Below are 25,424 nucleotides of genomic sequence, written 5' to 3' on the forward strand. Positions count from 1 at the left end.
CATTTAGAACATATTTTATTCCACAGTTAGTTGCAGGACTGTGCTCCTCTAGAGAAGATATCATCTCAGCCCTTAAAAGTGTAGTAAGGAATATGCAAAAATGTTTGTGGCAGTTCTTTTTGTAGTGGCAAGGAACTGGAAACTGGGGGATGCCCATCAATTGGAGAATGACTGAATGAGTTATGGTGCGTGAATGTAATGGAATATTATTGTTCTATAAGAAACAATGAGTAGGATGATTTCAGAAAAGCCTGGAGACTTACATGAAATGATGCTCGGTGAAATGAGTAGAACCAGGAGATCATTGTACACAGCAACAGCAAGATTATACAATGATTAACTGTGATGACCGTAGATCTTTTTAGCAATGAGGTGATTCAGACCAATTTCAATACACTTGTGGAGAGAGCCATCTGCAACTAGAGAAAGAACTATGGGGATTGAATGTGGATCACAACATAGTATTTTCACCTATTTTGTTATTGTTTGCTTGCTTTTTGATCAAAAAGGGAAAAATTACAAGGGAAAAAAACAACTTCAGTAGATACCATAGCTGGTCATTTCCCTTTCTTTTTTCTTCTTCCAAATTTCAAGGAACTACAGAACCATTTGGATCAGGAGATTTTAATGTAGGGTTTTTGAGTTTTTGGTTTTTGTTGTTTTGTTTTTAAGGGATAACTATATTTCAACATAATTAATTTCCTTTCTAATTCTTTATGTTTCATTTTATACATTTAGAAACATCATTCTGACAAGAGACCCATTAGCTTCATTAGACTGTCAAGGAGATACACACAAAAGTTTAAGAACCCTGCTCTAAGGATGCTTTCAGAAAACCTTGGAAAGATTTAAATGAATTGATACAAAAGAACTGATACATTTAAATGAATGACCAAAAGAGGAGGACATTGTAACAACAGTAATAGTAATGTTATGTGATAATCAATTATGAATGACTTAGCTATTCTCATCAATTCAATGATCCAAGACAATTCCAAAGGACTTATGATTGAAAAGTTGCTGTTTATCTCCAGAGAAAGAACTGGTAGAGCCTGAATGCAGATTGAAAATACTTTTTCTTTACATTATTTTTCTTGTGGGTTTTTTTTGTCTGTTTTCTTTCACAGTATGACTTAACATGGAAATGTGCTTTGTATGACCATACATGTATAATCTAGGGGAATTGTTTACCTTCCCGGGGGGGGCGCAGGGGGGAGGAATTCCAAGAGGGAGGGAGAAAATCTGGAACTCAAATTTTGAAGAAATAATTTAAAACACTTTTTTAGAAATAATTGGGAAAAAATACTAAATTAATTTTTTTAAAGAAGCACTGCTCTAAACTGATATCTGAATTCCCTCTGAGGACAGTCCAACTGCTACCCAGAACTTTGGTTTTAAGGAATAACTCTTTTTCAATTAAGGGAAAATAATCTACTCTATGGTCAGCATCACATAATATTTGATACAAACCAAGTCGGTCCCAGCTATTTTGACTTGTGGTGCCTCTATGAAACCTGGAGGAGGAAACCATTCCTGCTTTCACCATCTTACCAAACTCTCCTATAGAGTTCAGAGCAAGAAGAGAGACCTTAAGACATAAAATGCAGAGAATTTCCCTCCTGGGTGGGCCTGAAGACTTTGTAAAGCTACCATTCCTGGATGAAAAGCCAAGTAATTGTTTTCAGACGCCCTTCCCTACAGAGAGTGTGTGTTGGAATGAAAATAAGAAAATGATGTAGGGTCCATTATAACTCAGGAACCCAGGTCCAATTAAAATGGAATTAGCAGGCAGGGAGGTATGCTGGTATGTGACTGAAACTGACCCTTTCTGCCACCTGGCAGAATGGGTCCTCATTTGCCTTAGCTCATGCTTCTAATTACCTTGAAGAATATTAGCATGTTCTTTAGTGAACAAAATGTTAGACTTGGGAGTCAATCCTGAGTTCTAATCGTGCTTTAGACACTTACAACTGCATATTCCCAGGCAAGTCATTTAACATCTCTTAGTCTCAATTTTCTCATCAAAATAGGGATAATAGCATCTTTCATGGCATTATAATAAGGACCATATATGTAAAATATTTTGCATACCTTAAAGCACTGTATAATGCTAACTATTATTATGATTGAAATAATGTATTAAATAATTTAATAGAAATAATAATGATGGTGCTGACAATTAGAAAAAAGGAGAAGAAAAGGAGAAGAAGGAGAAGAAAAAGAAGGGGAAGAATTAGAAAAAAGGAGAAGAGGAGGAAGAGGGAGGGGAAGAAAGAGAAGGGGAAGGGGAAGGGGAAAGGAAAAGGGAGGAGAAGAAGGAGAAGAAGGAGAAAGAAGAGGAGGAGGAGGAGGAGGAGAAGGAAGAGAAGGAGAAGAACAAGATCAGGCATAACAATTCGGAGAAAAAGAGAGTTTCATTCACCTTCATTCTCCAATGGCTCCCTATAATCTTCAGGAATAAGTTATGGGCTGTAATGGTGAGTTCATCTTCCTCAAACACCCACCCCCTTTGTATTTTGAAGACTTCCTCTAGATCCTTCTTGAAAGCTTTCTTTGGTGCAGGGGAAAGAGCACTGGCATTAGAGTCAGAGGTAGCCCTGATCTTTGTTGTTCCTTGGACAAAACATTCCAGCTCCTGTTTTCTGACCTTTGTCAATGACTATCTCCAGGCTTAGAATTCTCTCTCTTCTCATCTCTACCTTTCAGTTTCCTGTAAGTCCCAACTTTTGCAGAAAGACTTCCCAATCTCTCTCAATGTTAATGTCCCCTCTCCGTGATTACCCCCAATTTTATACAGTTACTTACAAGTTGTCTCTCCCTTTAGATTTTGAGTTTCTTGAGAGCAAGGATCATCTTTTTTTGCCTTTTTTTTAATCCCCCAAGTTTAGCACAGTGCCTCACACACAGTGCACAACAAATAGTTATTGAAGGACTAAAAGCCAGGGATGGAATCTTGCATTTTAAAATGCCTATCGCTACATATCCCCAGGCTTCAGTTCTATTACTCATAAAACAAGGGGTTTGGACTTGATCTCTCAGGTCTCTCTCAGTGCTAACATCTTAGATGGCTACACAACTCTATGGCCTTTCCTTAGGAAGGAAAATCTAAGATCCTGGTCATAGATGAGTACTGGTTTGTTCTGTGATTAATACTCTTATATTCTATAAGATCTGATGTCATTGAATAATAGATTTTAAGTTATAGGGGATTGTAAAGGTTATTTAATTATCTGATCACAGATCAAGAGGCAGAACGGATATCAGAAATCATCTGGTCCAACCCTCTCATTTTATAAATAAGGAACTGAGGTGCAGAAGAGTCAAGTCACTTGCCAAGAGCAAATATAATAAGGAGGAACGGTTAGAACCAAACCTAAACCTTTCTGAAACAGAACCCATTTTAAATTTACTGCATTACCATTTTTCTTTCTAAGGTGCTTGGTCTGCACCCATACTCACTGTTCTAGTGACTATTTTTAAATGTATAAAAGGCTCTTTTCCCAGGAGATAGAATGAGATCTGGATTAATTAACAGCTCTCTGGAGACACCAACACTAACACTTTATAAATGAGGAAATCAAGAGGAAAAATAACTTGTCTGAGGTCTTTCAACTAGTTAGCTACAGAATCAGGAATGAAACCCATCTATGGACTTAGTGTTCAATCCATACAGTTCTGAACTTTGCCTTGAGTTATTATCATTTAGCTCTGGGGCTCTACTTAATCTCCTGTATGGGCCTCTGAGCTCTATCTTGAGGAAGGCAGGGCAAAAAAAGCACTTTTATCAAAAATCAGGGAGGAATGGTATAAGTGTGAGAGAAAAATAAAATAATCAGAACTGAGGAAGAAGTCACTTGCTTCATCTCATTAGTTAATCGTTTCAGTATCTTCCCCACTAAAACAGTCTCAATAAATCAAAACAAACAGATTTAGGGCTCATTGTTGCTGGCTTATTTCAGTTGTATACAATCCATCTGAAATTTGAAACTGGAGTAGTTTGCTATTTTCTTATTGAGTTCATTTGACATATGAGGAAATTGAGGCAAACAGGGTGAAGTGACATCCCCAGTGTCACACAGTTAGGAAGGAACTAAATCTGAGGTTGTGTTTGAACTCAGGTCTTCTTGACTTTAGTCTCGGAGCTCTATTTACTGAGCCAACAGTTGCATCTAGGGTTTAGCTCCCCTTTATTGGGGACACTAATAATCAATCTTGAGCTCAAAGAACAACAGGAACAGAAGTTATAAAACACAAGTTATAGTTCACATTTACAGAGGGTTTTAAGACTAATATACTCAAAAGAACCAGATTATACTACCTCTATTACATGGTGCAATGGAGCCGGAGTTGAAATCTAGCCTCAGATATTAGTTTGTGTGTTCCTGGACAAGTCACATAGCCTCCAATTCCTTAACTGCAATAGTAACACTTACCTCTCGTTGTTGTAAGGATTAAATAACATAATACTTATAAATCATTTAATTTATTACCTGGCACATAATAGGTGCTATGTAAATGATTATTCCATTATTATTTACCAACCATTTCCTTATTTATAAAATTGGGACGTTGGACTAAATGGCATCTGAGATCCCTTCCAGCTCCAAATCTATAATCTTTCTGTCCTTGTTACACAACCTTTGCATGAGGATAGAACACAGGTTATATTGATGTGGTGGGGCTCCTAGAGAAGTTGTGGAAATATCCTAACACCACCTGGTCTTGGGAATGATATAGTTAGAAATGATATATTTCTTCCCCTAGACTATCCTGCCCTCAGTTTACTCTATATGACCAGGATGCTTAGGTCACAAATATTGCTGGCTGTCAGATAACAGCCTGTTGGCCAGTGATAAGAGTTTTTGAAACTAATTGAGCAAAAATATGATGTGTTTAAAGTTGACACAAACAAAATTGGATGCCTACCACATGGCCTAGTGATGGCCTAAAAACATACCTCCATAATGTTCCCTAACGCCCCCCCCAGCCTCCACCCCAAACTCTACCCAGAGAATTATAGGTACTGCATCTGTACACAAAGTCAGAACCAGACCACTCCTCAATTCCACCTTTAAGTCATAAAATTAGCATATCACTAAAATGAAGCACCTGGTCCCTCTCATTTTTCCCTATAAATTTACTTTCTTGATTCTAATTCTTTGCTAATTTCTTTTGGAACTTAGCCCACTTTAATTGACGTCACAATTATAATAAACTTGACTCCTTGACTTGGAGATGGGTCTGAGCCTGCAAAATTCTTTTGAAATATCTCGTGGCACCATCCTGGAACTCCACATTTGTGGGGACCTCTTTGAATCCCAGCAATACTCAGTTATAAGATTGAAGCTTTAGAGGTAGAAGCAGCCTTAGAGATCATCAAATCCAACTTTTCTCTTATAGATCAGTAAAACGAGGTAGAAAAGTTAAAAGTGTCTGGCTCAGTATCAGAACTAGCAAATGTTAGAAGAAGGATTTGAATTCAGGCTTTGATAACAAGTAAAGACTATCTACCACACTGCACTGCTTCAATGGTAAACAATAGAAGCATTATTATTCTTACTTTACAGATGAGGAAACTGAGTCTCAGAAAGACTAATCTGACTAAGCAAGTAATAGAGCTCCATGACTTCAAATTGAGCATTTTTTTGCATCAGGGAAGAGACAGAAACAGACTTGGGGAATTCCTAGTGAAGAAACTTACCAGTGCAGGTCTTTGAGCATCTTCTAAGCAATTTATAGCCAGAGAGAGTAATCTAGAACCTAGAGGACTTATATCACTTGGCTAGGGGTCACACAGCTAGTTCCTCTCAGAGGCAGGATTTTGAATTCAGTTCTTCTTAACTTTGTGACCAACTCTCTATCCCTTTTACTAGGAGTTCTTGACCTCTTGTGCGAAACAGACCCCTTTGGAAGTTGAGTAAAACCTATGGACTTCTTCTTGGAATAATGATTTTAAACACACAAAACAAAACACAGAGGATTACAAAGGAAACCAATTATAATATATTTTTTCTTTTTTCTTTTTTTATTCATTGAATTTAAATATATGAAGATTTTAAAAAGAGATTTCCATGTATACAGAATAAAAATATTGATTTACTGTAAAATTATGAATTTACATTTCATTGTTTACTTTTTTGAAAAATTATAAAATAAATGCTACACATTATTTTCAAAGCTTCTCTGCCTTCTATACTTCCTTCTAAATTTTCTTTTATTCTCTCTGTGCATTTTTTATATTTTCCCTTCCTTCTCATCCTGTGCTAGAGATGACTACCATTAGAACAAAATATTATTTAAAACAAGGTTCAGTACACCTATTCTATTCTCTGCTGTCTTTTACCCTTTTCACTACACAAGGTAAATCTAGGATTTGAAAAAACAAAAAAGTAAGTTCATGAAGAAGCAAGTATTCAGTATTCTGTTGATCAACTTGTGTACGTATTTTCTGTATCTGAAATAAACCCTTTTTAACTGTTTCTCTTTAAGAAAGGAAGACGATTCTTTCTGCTTTGGAGCTTGGGTCTGAAGAAGATGGGCATAGCATATGTGTTGGGAGAGAGTTTAGGGGGAAAGTTACTTACCCCCAAGAAAAGAAGAATACTGGTATGGCTCCGAGAGGAAGTGAGGGAGGGTGAGAAGAAAAGCTCCCGTGGCCAGCAGGAGGCCCCCAATGCCAATGAGCCTGGGCCGGTGAACTCGGCTGCCGAAGTAGCTGACGAAGATGATGAGAAGAGCATTGCTGATCTGTGGTTGAGAGCACAGTGTTACGAGATCACAGTGTTATGAGATCCGAGCCATCCAGGCTTAAGTGATCAGAAGGAAAGATATCTTGTTAGGTACCCAAGAAAGGTCTTACTTCTGGGATCTATCAATCAATACATTCCTAAATATCAATGGGGGAGGGGAGGGAAGGAGAAAGGGAATTTGTATGTTCTAAGTACTGTGGGCATAAAAGTCAAGCAAAAACAATTCCTTCTTTCAAGTAATTCTCTAATTCTAATAGGTAATATAACGTTCATAGAAATAGATACACAATACTAGGTAACATCTATTGGCCAGCTAGGTGGCTGGTGGATGGAATATTGGAGCTAGAATCAGTTGGAGTCAGCTGGATTCAGCTTCCTGAGTTCAAATCTGGCCTCAAATACTAACTGTGGAACCCTGGGCAAGTCACTTAACTCTGCCTTGGTTTTCTTATCTATAAAATGGACTGGAAAGGAAAATGGCAAGCTATTCCAGTATCTTTGCCAAGAAAACTCAAAATGTGGTCACAAAGAGTCAAATGTAACTGAAAAGATTAAACAACAACATATAGTGCTTACTATGTGTCGGTTACTGTGCCAAGTGCTTTACAATTATTATTTCATTTGATCATTGATAATTCTGGAAGGTATATGCCATTATTAATCCCATTTTTCAGATGAGGAAACTAAGTCAAATAGAAATTAAGTGAGAGGCTCAGGGTCAAAAAAAAAAAAAGAAAAACTAGTGTCTAAGGCTGGATTTGCATTCAGGTCTTCCTGACTCTAGGCCCGCTGAGCTATTTATCTGCCCGGAAGAAAGTCAACCTTAACAGGAAGGCACTAACAGGTGGGGGTTGGGAAAGGCTTCCGGTAAGAATGGGGGTTTGATCTCAGTCTTAAAGGAAATCAAGGATTTTTAAGAAGCACAGGTGAGGAGAGAGAATATTCTAGGCATGGAAAATAGTCAATATAAAGGCATGGAGGCAGGAAATGGGAACTGTTCTGAGAATTAGAGTAGGAGATCCCCAAATAGAAATAATACAACATAAACTTTTGGTACAAGAAAGGGTTCTAGAATGAGTTACGGGAGTAGGGAGTCATTAGAAAGTGATAATGATGTGAAAAAAGACTATCATAAAAAGACAATAGTCCTTGATTTAGAGTCATAACCCAGTCTCTGCCCACATTTCTCTTTACTTTTGAAAGCTTCTTCATGTTTCTGCCATTCAAAGAAACTCCCAGTAACTAAAGAAAGTTTCATAACTTGAAAGATGACATATCTTCCTGGAATTTGAGGAAAAAAATTGGGAAATCTCTATTTATCAGGAAGTAGAGCAGAATCAAACCTGTACTTGAATCCTGGTTCTGCTATTTTTATTTTTTTATCTGTTTAATTCCAGTTAAGACTTTATCTATAAAATGAGGGAGTTGGATAACATTGGCAAAGATAACAGGAAAAGAAATTGATAATTGTTGATGAGTCTTTAGGAAAACAGTTACACTAATATATTGTTGGCAGAGTGGTAAATTAACCCAATTGACTTGGAAGGAAATTTAGAACTAGGCCCCAAAATTTATTAAACTATGCATTTTCTTTAACCCAGTGATATTTCTAGTAGGCTAATATTTAAAGAATTCAAAGAGAGAGGAAAGGAGTCCATATATAACAAAAATGTTTATAACAGCTCTTTTTGCTACAGCAAAAAAAAAAAAAAAAAAGAAAGAAAAGAAAAGAAAACTGAGGTAAGGCCCATCAGTTGAAAAATGGCTGAACAAGTTGTGGTATCTGAACATAATGAAATGTTATTCCACAAAAAATGATGAAATAGTTTCAGAAAAACCTAGGAAGATTTATATAAACCGATATGATGATGTTAAGAAAGCAAGAAAAATAATTTATAAAACAACAATGTAAAAATAAATTTCAAAAGACTTAAGAACTCTGATCAATTAAATAATTAGCCACATCTCCAGACTACCAATTAGAAAATGTTTTGCATGACTTCGCATGAATAACTGATGTACTGCTTGTCTTCTCAATGACTAGAGAAGGGCCTAAATAGAAGGAGAAAATAGGAAACTCCACATTTTAAAATCAGTGCTAAAGGATTATTTTTTTAAAAAGAAATTATTTGTTGAATTTACTATATACTTTAAAGGAAAAGTAAGGAGAAGAGAGCTGAGTGGGTTAGAAAAGATAGCCACAAGACTGCCCTTCCTTTCAAAAAAAGAAAAGGAAAGAAAGAAAAAAAAGATCATTGAAACATTATTTTAAAGTGCACAGATAAAGAAAGACAGAAGGAAATATAAACTGGACAGCTTTGAAAATTACATGTTAAATTAAGTCTAAACTTAAGAAGAAATTAAGCTTCACATGATAGAATTTCATGTACAATTCTTTTTTCTGACTACTTTGCATGTAAAAATGCTCGTTTTATGTATTTGTTAAATTCATAATAAAATAAATAAAATTTTTGAAAGTAAAGTTACCTTCCAATTATATTTTTTTAAAATGAAATGTACAAGATGATCATGGAATCATAGGGGAAAGTCCTGCATTTGAATGTACTTTCTGCTACTTATGATCTATGTGATTTGGATATTTCTTTTTACTTCTTTAGGCCTCAGCTTCCCCCATCTAGAAAATGGGCTGATGAGAATACATGACCTGTAATGTGCCTTCTAGCTCTAGAGCTATGCTATATTCTCTAGGATCCCTTTCCATCCTAATATTCTTGCCAGAATTTATTAGTAAACTATAGTCAACCTATTCTTGTGGGGCATCTGGGACAGAGTATGACATGTGTTCCTATACCCAAGTCCCTCCTCTTTCCTCCTACTCAGCTCCTCCCCATGATCTCTACTAGTAGGTCCAGGACAAAAGGATAAATGGGCACTTACCTCATTTAAACTGGAGATAAAGCCAGAAGAAGAGCTGGAAAGACCGAAGCGCTTCTCAATGGTGGTGAGACTGCTCTTGAAGTAGGCACTGTAGAGGAGCTGACACAATTGCAGGAGACCATGACAAAGCACAAACACCTGTCAGACAGAATATGCAATAGTCAGTCAATCACTCCCATTCTTGAGCAATTCTATTCCCAGCCTCCTCTGGCTTTGGGCTTTCTCATCCACCATGGAGAGAGATCTGGGCTGGGAATCCAGAGATAACTGTGGATTGCTCCCAACTCTAACAATAACTCTTTAAGTGATCATGGGTATTTAACTCTTCCAGGTTTGGTTTTTTTCATCTCTAAGAAGTGGGACTAGTTTAAGGGACCTCTCAAATCCATTCAAAGATTGTCCCTTTCCAAATGCCAGCAGAAAGATCCTTGTCCAAATATTCTGGATCTAGTTTAGATGTTGGATAAAGCCAGAGGGGGGGAAAAAAACTAAAATAATCATCAACCCACAAAGAAAAAACAGGAAAGCTGAAGGTTTAAGAGAAGATAGCAAATATTCAACTATATTTTTAATTTAAAGAATAAACCTGTTTAAAAAAAGAAAAACATATAACAAATCTCAACAAAAATTTACATGAGAAATAATAAAATATGTCAAATTCTAAAAGCCAAACTATTTAAATTTTGATAAAACATTTAAAATATGTGCACTTAATAATAATAATAATAATACTTTATTTTGTCTGTGCCTTTCTTGCATCTCCTGTTACTTTTGTAGAACAGAATAAATACCTAGCAAAGTTCCCAAAAGTTAGATGACTTATTAGCTAGAGAAGAGATGTCCTCCACAATCCAAGGCTTATATATCATATTTAATCCTCCTGGCAATCTCAGTTCCCCAAATTGATTCTCCTAGCTTCATTTGTGTTAGTGGCAGTAGCAACATTTTCCCCAGCTATCACATATTGAGCTTTAGAGCAAGAATCTTTAATTCTTTTCTTGCCTTGGATCTCTTTGGCAGTTTGCTAAAGCCTATGCACCCTTTATACGAATCATGTTTTAAATACATAAGATAAAATATATGGATTTATAAAGGAAGCTATTATATTGAAATAGTTACAAAAATATTTTTGAGAATATCAAATTCATGGGCTCCAGCTTAAGGAGCTGGTTTAGAGGGTCCACATCACTACTCAATGATCCCTTGAGCAATATTAATCCTTTAGGGAAAGAAGTATATGTGGGAGAAGATGGGAAAGTGATTTCATTTTGTGATCTGATAAATTGCCTTTCAATTATTACAGAACTGGAATCTTAAATGAACTAATTAGTGCTGCATTCCCATGTTCTTTTCATTCCAAAGTTTAACCTCACTCCTTTTTAGTACTCCTCATTCCAAGTCACAGGGCCAAAGCCAAGATTCCGTGTTGCCTCTCCTACTCTGACAAGGTCAGTGCTTATAATGGCCAATTCCTGGCACTTAAACATGCCTTCACAAGTGGCCATTCCTATCAGGTATTAGGACAGGAAAGAATTTCTATTCCAGGAAGGGGGAAAGGGGGGAATAAGCATCATATAGTACTTAATACATTCCAGACACTGTACTAAGCCTCCTTTGATCCTCACAACAATTCTGGGAGAGGGGGGCTGTTATCCCCCCCAATAGTTGAAGAAATATAAAAAGAAGAAATTAAAATTTTTAAACTAATTTGTGTGTGTGTGTGTGTTAGGCAATTGAGATTAAGTGACTTGCTCAGAGTCATACAGCTAGGAAGTGTTAAGTGTCTGAGCTAAATTTGATCTTGGGGAGGGGGGCAAGTAGTTTGTGTCAGGAAATGGCAAGAGAAAACAAAAGTATAACCATGATTCTAAATGGAAGCTTTGGAACTTGGTCTTCTAATAATTCTAATTCACTCTGAAATCTAATAGTCTCCAGATTCCGGATCCTCAGAGACACTATTCTTGTATAGCAGGGTAAAAGTAGTTAATGAAAAACAGAATTAAGGAGATATAGAGACAGAGACAGAGAGCCAGAGAGTGAGAGAGACCCAGAAAGAGAGAGACTGAGAGACACATAACCTAACACATAACAAAACAAGGAAAAAGAATATAGATGATGCGGATGTATTTCAGAAGAAAGAGAATGTATTGGAGTCAGTCTTTAGTGGGACCCTGACCGCTCCACAGTCAGAAAGTCATAAACTAATGCTTCTGTTTTCTGGCCTTGGAAGGGGTCTGACTTCGGTTAGAATTGGTGACCCAAAGCTTAGTTGTCTGCAATACTGAGAAACCTTAATGCATACAGAAAACACAAGATTCATTAGAGAGGGAGTTGGTTAAATCAAGCTCAAAGAGGACCAAAAATGACATGACTAAGTGAATGTCTTTTGACTCATGGATAAATTGGATTTAAGTGAGTCAGAGTTGCCAAAGTCCAGGGACAGGACATGACCAGTGTTACCCCAAGATGAAGTAGATGACCTCTCTCTTCCTGACCAAGCTTTAAGCTCTCTATAACTTCTGCTTTAGCTGCCTTCATGAACATCAGAATAAATTGTTCTCAACCACTCATTGCACTGGTGAAGTCTTTACACCATCCCCAACCACCATCCCCTCAGTTACACTAATACATTGTTGGTGGAGTTGTGAATGGATCCAGCCATTCTGGAGAGTAATTTGAAATTATGCCTAAAGGGCTATTAAACTGTGCATACCTTTTGATCCAGCAGTGTTTCTACTGAGCTTATATCCCAAAGAGATCTTAAAGAAGGGAAAGGAACCTGTATGTGCAAGAATATTTGTGGCAGGTCTCTTTATAGTGGCCAGAAATTGGCAATTGAATGGATGCCCATCAATTGGAGAATGGCTGAATAAATTGTGATATATGAGTGTTATGGAATATTATTGTTCTGTAAGAAATGACCAGCAGGATGAATACAGAGAAGTCTAGAGAGACTTATATGAACAGATGCTGAGTACAATGAGTAGAACCAAGAGAACGTTGTACACGGCTACATCAATATTATACGATGATCAATTCTGATAGACGTGGCTCTTCTCAACAATGAGATGATTCAGACCAGTTCCAGACTTGTGATGAAAAGAGCCATCTACACCCAGAGAGAGGATTGTGGGGACTGAGTGTGGATAACAACATAACATTTTCACTTCTTTTGTTGTTGTTTGCTTGAATTTTATTTTTTCTCATTTTTTTCCTTTTTGATCCGATTCTTCTTGTGCAGCACAATAATTGTATAAATATGTATGTCTATATTCGATTTACATATATTTTACCATGCTTAACATACAAAAATTAATTTTAAAAAATCCCTCAATTGCTCTTAATCTGGCTTAGTCCATCTGCTGAAGCCATTTATCAGTTTGTGGCCATGGTTACAACTTCTTGGAAGCACAAATGAGAGTTGGATGAATCAGGTGGACACCAAAGAAGAAAGAGCCTGAAAAAAGCTCAGCAGCCCTCACACCGGAGGTGTTAGTCTTCCTTCAGCAGCCCCAGAGAGGGATTATGCCCTACACAGACAGGGGATTCTTTTAGCACTGAGGAACCTAGTTAAATCTTTTTGACTATGCTGCCCTGATCAATTCCAAAACCTAGAAAATTAATAACTAGCACTGGGAAGTATATACATACAGACAAGGAATTTTGAATCCTGAGGAATCCTGTTGGATTATATTTAACTCTAAATCTACCTTCTCTCCCATCAATAGGTGGGTGGTTCAACTCTACATCACACAATTACAAGACTGAAATTGAACTGATTTCAAGACCAGGACAGGAGAATATATGGAAATAGCTTTGACAATCTAAAGCCCAAATTTCTCCCATCTCCATGTATCTTTCAATAAAGCCAGTGTCAGAAAACAAATTGTGAAGATTTTACTGTGTCAGACCAAGGAAATTTTTGAATTCAGGACTAAGACCCTTTTCCAATTTGTATTTAATGAACCCTAAAAGATCAACTGATAATTCATTGAAAAATTAAACTTTATCAAAATTGCAGGATATAAAATAAATCCACACAACTCATCCACTTTTCCATACAATATTAATAAAATCCATCAGGAAGAAATAGATAATTGCAAAGAACCACAGGATGTAGAAAAACTTTAGGAGTCTTCCTGCCAAGATATATGCAAGAAGTATATAAATACAACTACAAACTACTGTTTATAGAAATAAAGACAGACCTCAGTAAATGGAGAAGTAGTAATTGGGTATGATGAATCCAAAAGTTCAGGACCAAGACATTTCTCTTAGTTGTAAATAATGAACCTTAAAGGGTCAACTAATAACTAATTGAAACAATTAAGCCTAATCAAAGTTGCAATAAATAAAATAAATCCACATAACTCATACACATTTCCATACAATATTAATAAAACCCAGCAAAAATAGATAAATGTAATTGCAAAGAACTGCAGGATGTATAAAACTTTTAGGAGTCTACCTTCCAATATATGTGCAAGAAGCATATGAATACAACTTCAAGCCACTGTTTACAGAAATAATGATACAAGAAAATGGAGAAGTATTAATTAGATAGATTGAGTCCAAAAGTAGCAAAGGATTATTTTACAGAATGAGGAAAACATAATAACCAAGTTCAAGTTGACTCTGTATTCATTGTTGAAGTCGTTGGATGTGTATTTGGTTCTGTTTTCCTCAGTCTGCTTCATTTCATACAACTTTTCCATGTCACTGCATTTTTTCATATTCATCATTCCCCATGGTATAGTAATATTCTGTTACAGTCACATATTGTAATTTATCAGGCTATTTCACAATTATTGGGCATGTATTTAATTTCTAGGGTAGGTAAGTGGCAGAAGGGATAGAGAACCAGGCCTGCAATCAAGAACACTCTTCTTCCTGTGTTTAAATCTAGCCTCAGATACTTCCTAGCTGTGTGACCCTGGAAAAGTCATTAAACTCTGATTACCTCAGTTTCTTCATCTATAAAATGAGCTTGAGAAGGAAATGGCAAAACACTTCCATATCTCTGCCAAGAAGATCCTAAATGGTCCATGAAGATTCAAAAATGACTGAAACAACTCAAGAACACTTTCCAGTTTTTGTTTTCACAGATAATGATGCTATTAGTATTTTTATACATGAATTTTTTTCTTACTGTCAATAAACTTCTTGGGACCCATTTTATCCTAGGAGAAGGAATCCTTTAGGAACTTTTCTTGCCTGATCCCAAACTGTTCTTTAGAATAGTTGAACTAATTCACTTATGTATCAGCAGTGCTTCTAAATTTGTTTTGATTTTTAAAAATATTTTATCCATGTCTTTCATTTTTACATAACCTTCTTTTACAAGTGACAATATAAAAAGAAAGAAGGGAAAAAAGCAATTAAGTAAAAGCTGCCAAGCATATTAACTTTTCTGACTGGACAGGTAGCATTCTCCCACCTGTAGTCCTCCTCGCCTCCAAAAAAGAAGAGAGAAAGAAGGCTCCTTGTCTCAACTCTTCTCCTGAGATTTTTTGATTATTATAATTGCCATAGGATTATAAGTATAGAGCTGAAACAGATCTGAGAAGGAATCAGAACCAACCTTCTCATTTTACAGAGGCTGCAACTGAGGCAGAGAGAGGTTAAGTTACATTAAAAGTCTGAAGCTGGAGTTGAACTCCACTCTTCCTGATTCCAAGTCTTGAATTCTATCCCTTTTGCCACCTAGATGCTTCTTTTACACAGCATTCAGTTTCATTATTCTGTTGATATTTCCATTCAGTTTCATCATTTTGTTGTGCTTTCCATTTACTTTGCTGTATATCATGCTTTCCTATTTCTGTTTATTTCACAGCATCATTTCATAAGTCTTCCTATGCTTCTCTGAATTACCATTTTCATGATTTCTTCCAGAACAGTATTATCCCATTACATTCTTGAACCATAATTTGATTAGTCATTCTTCAATCAATGGGCATCTACTTCGCTTTTAATTCTTTGCTACCACAAAAAGTGCAACTATGAATATTTTGCTCCATCTGGGATCTTTCTTTCAGTCTCTGACTCTCCCTTGGAGAATTAGAATTTTTTTTCCCTTCAGGTCCTTCCAACCATGATTTTATCTTCCCTCTCTTCCTCCTCTTCTTGTTTCCTTTCCTTTTTTCCTCTTTAAGTTAGTTTTTCTTCTTTCTTCTCTTCCTTTTTCCTTTTGTCTCAGATCTTAAATTCAATTCCAATTACCACACTCCTACTCCATTCAGATCATCAGACTAATCTTGACTTAACGAGAACAACTAACAACCACTGACTTTACTAGAACTTTGTGGTTAAAGTAGGTGGAGTGGGAGAAAATTGCCTGTCCCAGATTCTTTTACTGAAAGGTACATCTTGTACCAGCATTGTTTAGAAATGACTCTGATGTCTTGACATTTACAATTAAGAACAGAATTTCTATTCTCCCAGCCCCCACCCCCACTCCTCTTGAGATTTCCTGGATGGCTTTCCATCCTAGCCTGGATCCTTCTCTCTTCAGGCAAGGTGAGGCAACCTAGGTCTCTTCAGGTCCTGATACATTCCTGGGCTACAGTAAACTTGGCAGAATCTGAAATCCCCAGGCACGAACTTGGTGAGATAGCTAGGAATCAGGAATGTGGTTTAGGGGCAAGGAAGGACAAGTAAAGAGACAACAAGCACCAGCTCCAAGTGTTTTGTTGCCATTTTCCTGGCACAGCATTGCCAAACATAGGGGAAATTCTCATCTTCTTGGCAAAGATTTTTCATCATCCTTTTTGTAGATGGAGTTATCTGCGTCAAAAAATATTTTTATGTCTTACATGGGCTAAATTACTCATTCAACAAATATTACCTAAAGATCTGCTCTGTAACCATTGTTCAAAATGGAGAGCAAACCTATTATCATTGTAGAGATTGGCTTGGGAAGAACAAGGACTGGAAGGAGGTAGAAAGAATGGTAGAAATGAGATTATTGCACTTTGGTCATGAAAATCAGGTTTACTGGATGAATTCACAGCAATAATATTCCACAAATTGCTTTCATTTAATGATAAATTTCCAGGAAAGATAGAATTATGGAAAGTTTTAAGAATGAAATAGAAAATAAGAATTATTTATTAAATGCTTAATTAAATTATTAAAAATATTAAATAAATTGATAATTATTAAAAGTAAATTTTTTACTTGTGAAGCACTGTGCTAATTGCTGGAATATGAATAGAAAACTGAGATAGTCTTTATTCTTAAGGAATTCACATTCTAAGAGGAAAACAACTCAAAAGAAGAATTCATGAGCAAATGGAAAGACCAGACGGTGCTCAAGCAGAGAAGATTCAGAATAAATACCAAGGCCTGGAGGTTACTTGGGGTGTAATGATAATGATGGTACTGTACCGAGAAGAAAGTGATAGAGTAATGGATACCTCTAGCTGAGATGGAAGGCAGGGGGTAGATGTGGCCAGCACTTAGACTCTGTCCACTGCATCATCTAGTTGCCTCATTTGCAATATTTCTGACTCCATGCACTGAAGCTCATGTAGTTAACTTTCAGCGGGACCTCCAGTCACTCAGAATTCCTGCTTTCACTCAGTTGTCCAACTGACTACAACATGGCCTTCTCCACCCTCAGAAGATTGCAAATTTAGAGGTAGAATGGACCTCAGAAGCCATCAGCTTCAGCCCTCTCATTTTACAGATGAGGAACTGAGGTGTTTATGATTAGAGCACTAGGCCTAAAAGTGAGTTCAAATCTGCTCTCAGACATTTATAAGTTTTTTGACCTATGGCAAATCCCTAACCATTTGCTCCAGTTTCCTTACCTGTAAAATTAGTTAGAGAAGGAATGGCAAACCACTCCAGTATCTATGCCAAGAAAACCCCAAATGGTATCATGGAAAGACTGAAACAATTGAACAACACTGACGCTTAATATAGAATCAAGACTTTTGGAACACTCTGTGAATAAGAACAAGAGATATTTCCCTCAAAAAAATGATCAACAAATATGAACAGGTTGTTAACAAAGGAAAGAAAACTCAACAACTATATGAAAGCTTCAAATCACTAATAATTAGGAAAAATCCACATTAAAACAACTCCGAAATCAACCTCGTATTCATCCTATTGGCAAAGACAATAAGAATTTAAAAAATAACAAGTAAATGAGGGGCAGATAAAGGGAAGAGAGCAAAACCAAGAGAAGATTTCATATATGACAATTTTTTCTTAGGAATTCTGAATAACAAGTAGCCAACCATGATTCCAGAGGACTCATGATTTTCAATTTGTACTCTAACAGTTAGCATAGTGCTTTACAAGTAAAAAACATGCTGCCCACATCCAACAGAAAACTGATGGACTCTGAGTACAGACTGGGACCTGAGGCATATTTTTTAAAAAAGATTTAGCTAATGTAGGAATTTCTTTTCTTTCTCTTTTTTGCTGACTGCACATATTTGCAATGGGTTTTGTTTTTCTTTCTCAACAGAGGGTGAGATGGGAGAGAGAGAATTCAGAACTGAAAATAAAATTGAATTTTAAAAATAAATATATTTTGTTAAGAGTCTAAATTATGGACCTAGAACTGGAAAAGATCCCAGAGATAATCTAATTCAATTCCTTCATTTTACAGATGAAGAAACTGAGGCTCAGGAGGGTTGAGTGACTTGTCTAATATAACACCAGTACATTTCAGAGGCAGCATTTGAACCCAGAACTTCTGACTCTGGGTTTTTTTTCTGACTAGATTTTACTCTTTTAGCTTGTAGATATATACATAGTTATAATCTTTTTATGATTTGGTCATGAGTAGATGGAAGATGCAGGGGAGCTGGAAGATGTGGTAGAGTATCCTATGATACCTATCTATGATATCTATGATATCTATGATAATATGAAACCACTAGATTTGGGATCAGACACCTTGCACCTAGAGCAGCTTGGTGGATCAGTGGATAGAGTACTAGACCTGAAGTCAGGAAAATCTGAGTTCAAATGCAACTTCAAACATTTACTAGGTTGTGACCCTGAACAAGTCAACTAATCCTGTTTGCCTCAGTTTCCTCATCTGTAAAATGAGCTGCAGAAGGAAATGGCAAATCACTCCAGTATCTTTGCCAAGAAAACTCCAAATGGAATCAGGAATAGTCATATATGATTGAATAACAACAATAGTTCATGTGTGAATTTCTGCTACTTACCACCTATGTGACCTTAATATAAGCTCTTTCTTATTCTCTGGACCGTGGTTTACCCATTTGGAAAAAGTAAAGTTGAACTAAATAATCTCTAAGGTCCCTTTCAGCTCTGGTGCCTATGATTCTAACATTCCTATTTGGCAAAGAAAGGCAAAAATAAAGCAGTCTTTCAATGGGCTCAAAAAGTCTAAGTATAACAATAAAGAGAAAGTGATTGAGGTGGGGAAAAGCAGAGAGAGCTTTTGATGCAAAGGGGGTTTAAAGTCCAGGATCTAAGGACATGTATTCAAATAAAAAATTAAGAGTTGGAAATGTTCTAGTAGAAGGGACCTGATCCATTTTAGGCCTGAACATGAATCCCTTCTACAACACCCTTCACAAGAAGTCTATTAGTTGGAAACTGAAGGGGAATCTATTAATTGTGGAAAGGCTGAACAAGTTGTGGTATATGTGATAGAATATTATTGTGCTATAAGAAATGACAAAGAGGACTCATTTGGACTGATGCAAAGTGAGCAAAATCAGAAGAACAATTTATACTATACAATACCTAAAGATAAACAACCTTGAAAGATTTTTAGAACTCTAATCAATGTAATGACTTACCATGATTCCAGTAAACTCATGATAACCATGCTATGGTATTCACTCCTTGACAAAGAATGATAGATTCGGAGGGTAGAATGAGATTTTGTTTGGATGAGGCTAATGGTAGAACTTGTTTTGTTTAATCATATATGTTTGTAACAGAGGGTTCCTTTTTCTCTCTTAGTGGAGGGAGAAGTGGAAGACATATTTTAATTCATTGAAAAAATAAAAATTGAATTGATTAAAAAAAAATTCTCTAGCTTAAATTCACCTTTCTACAATCTCTACTCATTAAACCTATTTGTCCTTCCCAGGGAAGATTAAAACCTAATCCCCTTGGAAAAAAAACAATCTTACAAATATTTAAGGACAGATAAGGATACTTACTTTTTTTTTTTTAACTATTCTTCATTTGGTAGTTTGGCTCCCTTCATCATCCTCATCACTATTCTCTGGACGTGAATCAACTAATTTAGCAATGACCTTATTTAAAGGTCATTTAAAGAATACAGTCACCTAAATACCATCTGAGCCAGGTATAATGACGCAATCAATTCCCATAACCTGTACACACTATACTTCTCTTAATGAAGTGTGAGATACATTGAGTTGTTATTTTTTATTTATTTGCTTGTCACAACCCTTCCAACACGTTGAACATGCAGATAACTGAAAAAACAACAGCAACACCTAAACAAGGTCTTTTTCATGACTACTTCTAGCTACATTTTTCTATCAGGTATTTATGAGTTATTTTATATTGATCTCTCAAGAACTTTAGAATTGATTGTATGACATTGGCGATATTGGCAAGGGACCACCAAGAATAGTGTACCCTCATCAGAGAAAATGTTGAGCTCTATAAGCAAAGCAGAATTGAATTATCTCAGAAGAAACATGAGGTTCTCAAAATTAGAGGAGTGCCCCAAATATTCATAGGCACTATTTATGTCTGATCTGTGGCAGGGCATTCCAAGCCCATATTGGTTTGAACAGCCATAGTCAGACACACTGTGATTTGATTATAACATACTGATGTCATTTTGATCCTCTTCAAGAATGAAGGAACACAATCCATTTCATTGAATTAAATTGGACCCATAATTCCAGCTTATCAATTCTTGATAATCTTGAGATCTCAATTCTGTCCTCTACTATACTAACAAGTCCTTCAAGATGTGTCAATTGCAAATTTGATAAACACACTTCCTAGTTTTCATTCAAATTATTAGGGAAAAAAAAGTTGGATTAGACCAATGACTAAGACAGATTTGAAGCAAGACTTCAAGCAACTTTCTTAAAGGTTGACACTGATCCATTACTCAACATTTCTTAGATATTGTTCTTCAACTAACTAGAGATCTTCCTAATTAAATCATCATCTATCCTTTATTTCGTCATCTTATTCTCCTTGTGGTGTTGTTATGTGGATCAAATGAAATAATGTATATATAGACTATTTTCTAAGTTTTAAAACAGGATATACATCACTTAGTGTTATTAAATTCAAGCATGTGTAGTCAAAAGAGTACAAAGGACTTAAAAAATTACAGAACACTATATAAATACAAGTTTTATTATTATTAATTCTGGAGTCAATAAACCTGGTTTTGTGTCTCAAATCAGACATGTGTGTGTGTGAGAGAGAGAGACAGAGACAGAGACACTCTAGACACTCTGTTGCTATTCAATAGTAATTTTTTTCAGTGCTGTCCAACTCTTCCTGACCCCATTTGGGGTTTTCTAGGCAAAGATTCTGGAGTGGTTTGCCATTTTCTTCTCTAGTTCATTTTACAGATAAGGAAACTGAGACCAAAAAAAAAAAAAAAAAGAGATGACATTACTTGGCCAGGTTTGAATAGCCAGGAAGAGTCTAAGACTGAATTTGAACCCAGGAAGTCAAGTAGTTCCTGATTTCAAGCCCAGTGCTTTATCTACTTGGAATCAAGAAGGAAGTTTAAACTCTCTTATATATGACAAACCCTCAAAAGCTGACAATTATTATGAACTTTCCCTTTCTCCCTAAATATACATATACACATATTTATTTTTCTATAAGCTATATCAGTTCCTTAACTGATCTTCATATGTTGTGGACAAAAGACCCTTTTTTATTCTGGTTGTACTTCTTTAATTTATCAGTGGTACCCAGAAATGAACATAATACTCCAGATTCAGTATTTTTCCCCCAGTGTGCTGATATCCTAACAATGGAAGGGCAACATTTAATTTAACAGCTGAATCTGTAGGTGTATAATTATAAAGTAAAGGCTGCCACATCCCTAGATCTCCTTCAGGCTAAGAACATGGTAGGGAACCAACAATGGTTTGTTCATCAGCTGGTTGACTGGGAGACTGACCACTGTGTGTGCTATCAAAGAATGGAAGAATTGTTAACTGGCTAAGTGAGTCTTGGACCAGATTCATGCCCTGAATTAGTTCTGTGTTAATGATCTAAGAACATTAATGAAATAGAGTGGAAAGAGTTGTGTAGGAGAGCCAATCATCTTTGCCTTACTACTGTAGATTTTGATAACGGGGAGAGTGAAGAGGCTAATGACTCACTATAATCCAATTCATGAATAATTCAACCCCACAGAGTGATTGGTCCTCTCTGAGAATGAAGGATGAATGAATGAACAAGGAGAGAGAGAGAGGCAACAGAAAAGCCAAGTGACAGTTAGATCTCATTGTTTTGGTTTTGATGGCTCAAGGTGAGAATAAATAGCAGTTATTTATTTCTGGCCAGAACCTCTGAGGGTCTTCCACACCCTGATTAATTTTGAAAATAAGCTAGGTCATCTTTCCCCTCTATCCTTATCTAACCTTTAATCACTGAATCACTATAAACACTGAGGGTGTTCCCTCAGATAAACTGACACCTGGAAAACACCTTGGCTTACAAAAGCCAGAGTCTCCCCCAGTGCATCCAGGTCTTCTCTGATGACTGATGAAGAGATCCTGATGACTTTCCACAGCTCTGCTTCCCTTAAACCCAATTTACTTGCAAGTCAAAACATCACCTGCTGATGTCATAGGTCCTCATCAAGAATGAAGGATGAGCAGCAGCAGTAACAAGTACAAGGAAGGGATGGAGTACCACAAGATAGAACATAACACAAGATGGAAATCAGCGGAGAGAAAGCAAAACAAGCCAGCTTTATTAGGGAAAGTTGCTCAAAATGATGTCAGTAAGGAGAACTGGCAAAGTCCAGGGTTTTTGTTTTTGTTTTTATTTTTTCTTACTAGAGTTCTCATCTGGGTCAAGTTGATTCATGTATTAAGGGGAGGAAAATGGAAGTCTTGATGACTTGATATGTAAATCAATGTTTGGAAACTTTGTACTTACTCATGTTTGGAGGATGTAGGAAGCAACACCTGGTGAATTGGTAGCTAATTTATATTCAAACTCCCACCCAAGGGGGAAAAAGGATTTTATCTGTTCTCCCAAGGATGATCTGGTAAACATTTCTAGTGAGTTGCTCCCTTTGGAACAGTCACCAGGCAGCCATTCTAAATAGGAGTCACTGAAGATTAACAAAACATACTATATCAATGAAACAATTCTATTTGAGAGTTTTATCTGAAGACTATAATCATCTTCATGTCATCTCCATCATCATTCCCTGATTCCTTCCTCAAACCATAAATTCTCTTCCAATTATCTTCCCATTCTCCTCTAGCTCTCATGAAATCTGAATAAGGATGGTGTATATGTTTTTGATTTGCTTAGCATTTCTTTCATCTGGGAAGTCAAAGAAGTTGCTTGAATTAATTTATTAATTCTTTAAGAATAGATTAAAAAGGGCAAAAGTAGGTCATTTGGACTATCCATCCCTTTCTCCTACCTCTAAGAATTATTGTATCTACCTAGATTGATTAGATTATTGCCTAGTTTTAAATATCTGTAGGGAGGAATATTGTAAAATGTCTCTGAAGAAATGAATCCAGTTTTTAATAAATTAATGCTCATATTTAACCCTACATCCTTCTGATAAAGGCAGGTAGACCTATTTTTTCCCCTAGATAGTTCTACTAAAGAGATGTAGAATAGCAATCCCCTTTTATCTATAATGAAGAACATACAAAGTAGCCTAGGAAAAGCTTGTCCTTTTGTGGTGAATAAGTGACTGAGCCAAGAACTGGATTCAGGGCTCTATCCTTCCCATTCATGAAACCAGATTCTCTTGCCTGGTAAATAAATGCATCTCAAACACAGAAAGCCTGGCCTGGCAAAGGTAGCTTCGCTAAAGTCTCAGATTCTGCTAGTTCCATCCAACTTTCCAGTCTCTGGTGCATGTTTCTTTTGCTCAGTTTCTCCAGTCTCCATCTTTCATTTTGATTCTGTGGTTGTCAACTCACTAAATCAATAGTAAATGTTTATAGATTTTGCATGCAGACATTTATTCACACGTTGCCTCCTCCATTAAAAGATAAGCTTCTTGAGGGCAGAAACTGTTTTTGCCTTTCTTTAAATCTTCAGCATTTAGCATGGTATCTGGCATACATAACATTTAATAAATTTGTGGCCAGAGGAGGGAGCAGGAAAGGGAGAGGGAAAAGGAGAAGAAAAAAGAAAAGTAGGGAGAAAGAAGGAAAGGGAAGGAGGGAAGAAGGGAGAGAGAGACAGAGAAGGAAGGAAGAAGGGAAAGGAGAGAGAAAGAGATATGCATATAAAACAATAGATAGCAATTATATAACACTTCAAGGTTTGCATAATATGTTCCTTCAATAGATCCTTACAGTAATCAGATATTTTACATTTTTACAGATCTGCATTTTACAGATGAAGAAATTGAAGCTAAGACAAGTTAAATGATTTGCTCAGTCATGAAGCCATTAAATGTCTAAGGCCAGATTCAAACTCAGATCCTTCTAACTCAAGCCGAACACTGTCCACTGTGCCATCTAATCGGCCCAGGTAAAACAAAAGAGAAAGAGATCGAGAGAGGGAGAAGAAAAGAAATAGTAGAGAAGAAATCCATAGATACATAAATAGGTACATATATCAGGAGATACCTCTACACATGCATGGATAAATGAGAGTCGATAGAATCTTAGCTGTTGCCCCAGCCCAACATCTCTTTACTTTTTTCCATGCTTATCTCACTACTACATCCAGACTCTCTCTCTCCCTAGGGCAAAAGGGCCTTCTACCTTTTCCATTTACATCTAGTTGATGCCCCAGCCAAAAATGTTGTTCTCTGGAAAAAGAGATCTTTTCCCATGCATATCCTATCTGAGGCATATCTAATCACAGGGATTTTCCCCATCTCATTTTATCTGAGGTTGTCCAAATACTTTGAGATTGCTCAATTTTCCTGTTTGTCCAATTTTCGGGCTCTTTCTTATTATCTCTTATCAATATAATTCTTCACCTTACTCTGCTGGTCTCCCTTCTCCCTCAAGGGGGAGGCCTGCAGAGCACATCTCTAATAAATGCCTTTTAATTGATTTGGAAATGGTTTGAGCCCGAATTCTTTCAGAGGTGACATTTCAATACATGTCCCCCTATATTTTTGGCATACTCCAATAATAAGTACATCAAACAATGTATTGATATTTAATAACTAGCTCCCAAGGGAAAACAATGTATATAAGATACTCTTTCAAATTTAATCATCATTATCTACATTTTTTCTATCACTTTCTTAAAATCAACAAAACAACATTTTTAAAATTTATTTGTAGTATTTGCTGGTTTCTAAGGTATAAGTATTCATATTGAAAATTTTACAATCTGCTCCCTGAAGCTCTAAAGCTGATTCCAGAACACACCTAGATACATCAAGGATTAGACAGATAAATAGATGTAAAGATAGACAGATGTGCATGCACATAATACATACATGGATACATAAATGCATGGACATGTAGTTACAGAGATATAAATATACATACATGGATACACAATACATATACATGTGGTTTGTGCATTTGTGCTTGCATGAAAACATACAAGCATGCATTGTACATTGGTTGAAAGCTATGTTCAAGTGAT

The 25,424-nt window shown here is 36.3% G+C and overlaps 1 protein-coding gene across 1 annotated transcript in view; it reads right to left on the bottom strand.

Annotated features, from left to right (window-relative positions):
• The window catches only part of SLCO2A1 (solute carrier organic anion transporter family member 2A1), a 146,101-nt gene that overhangs the window by 69,125 nt on the left and 51,552 nt on the right, over positions 1–25,424 (bottom strand). Inside the window, exons 2-3 of the mRNA XM_051985578.1 lie at positions 9,648–9,785; positions 6,585–6,747 (exon numbers count right to left, since the gene is read on the bottom strand). Of these exons, the coding sequence (XP_051841538.1) occupies positions 6,585–6,747; positions 9,648–9,785 (301 nt within the window). The remainder of the gene's footprint in view (positions 1–6,584; positions 6,748–9,647; positions 9,786–25,424) is intronic.

This window comes from Antechinus flavipes, chromosome 3, assembly GCF_016432865.1.
Source record: "Antechinus flavipes isolate AdamAnt ecotype Samford, QLD, Australia chromosome 3, AdamAnt_v2, whole genome shotgun sequence".
Taxonomy (NCBI): Eukaryota; Metazoa; Chordata; class Mammalia; order Dasyuromorphia; family Dasyuridae; genus Antechinus; species Antechinus flavipes.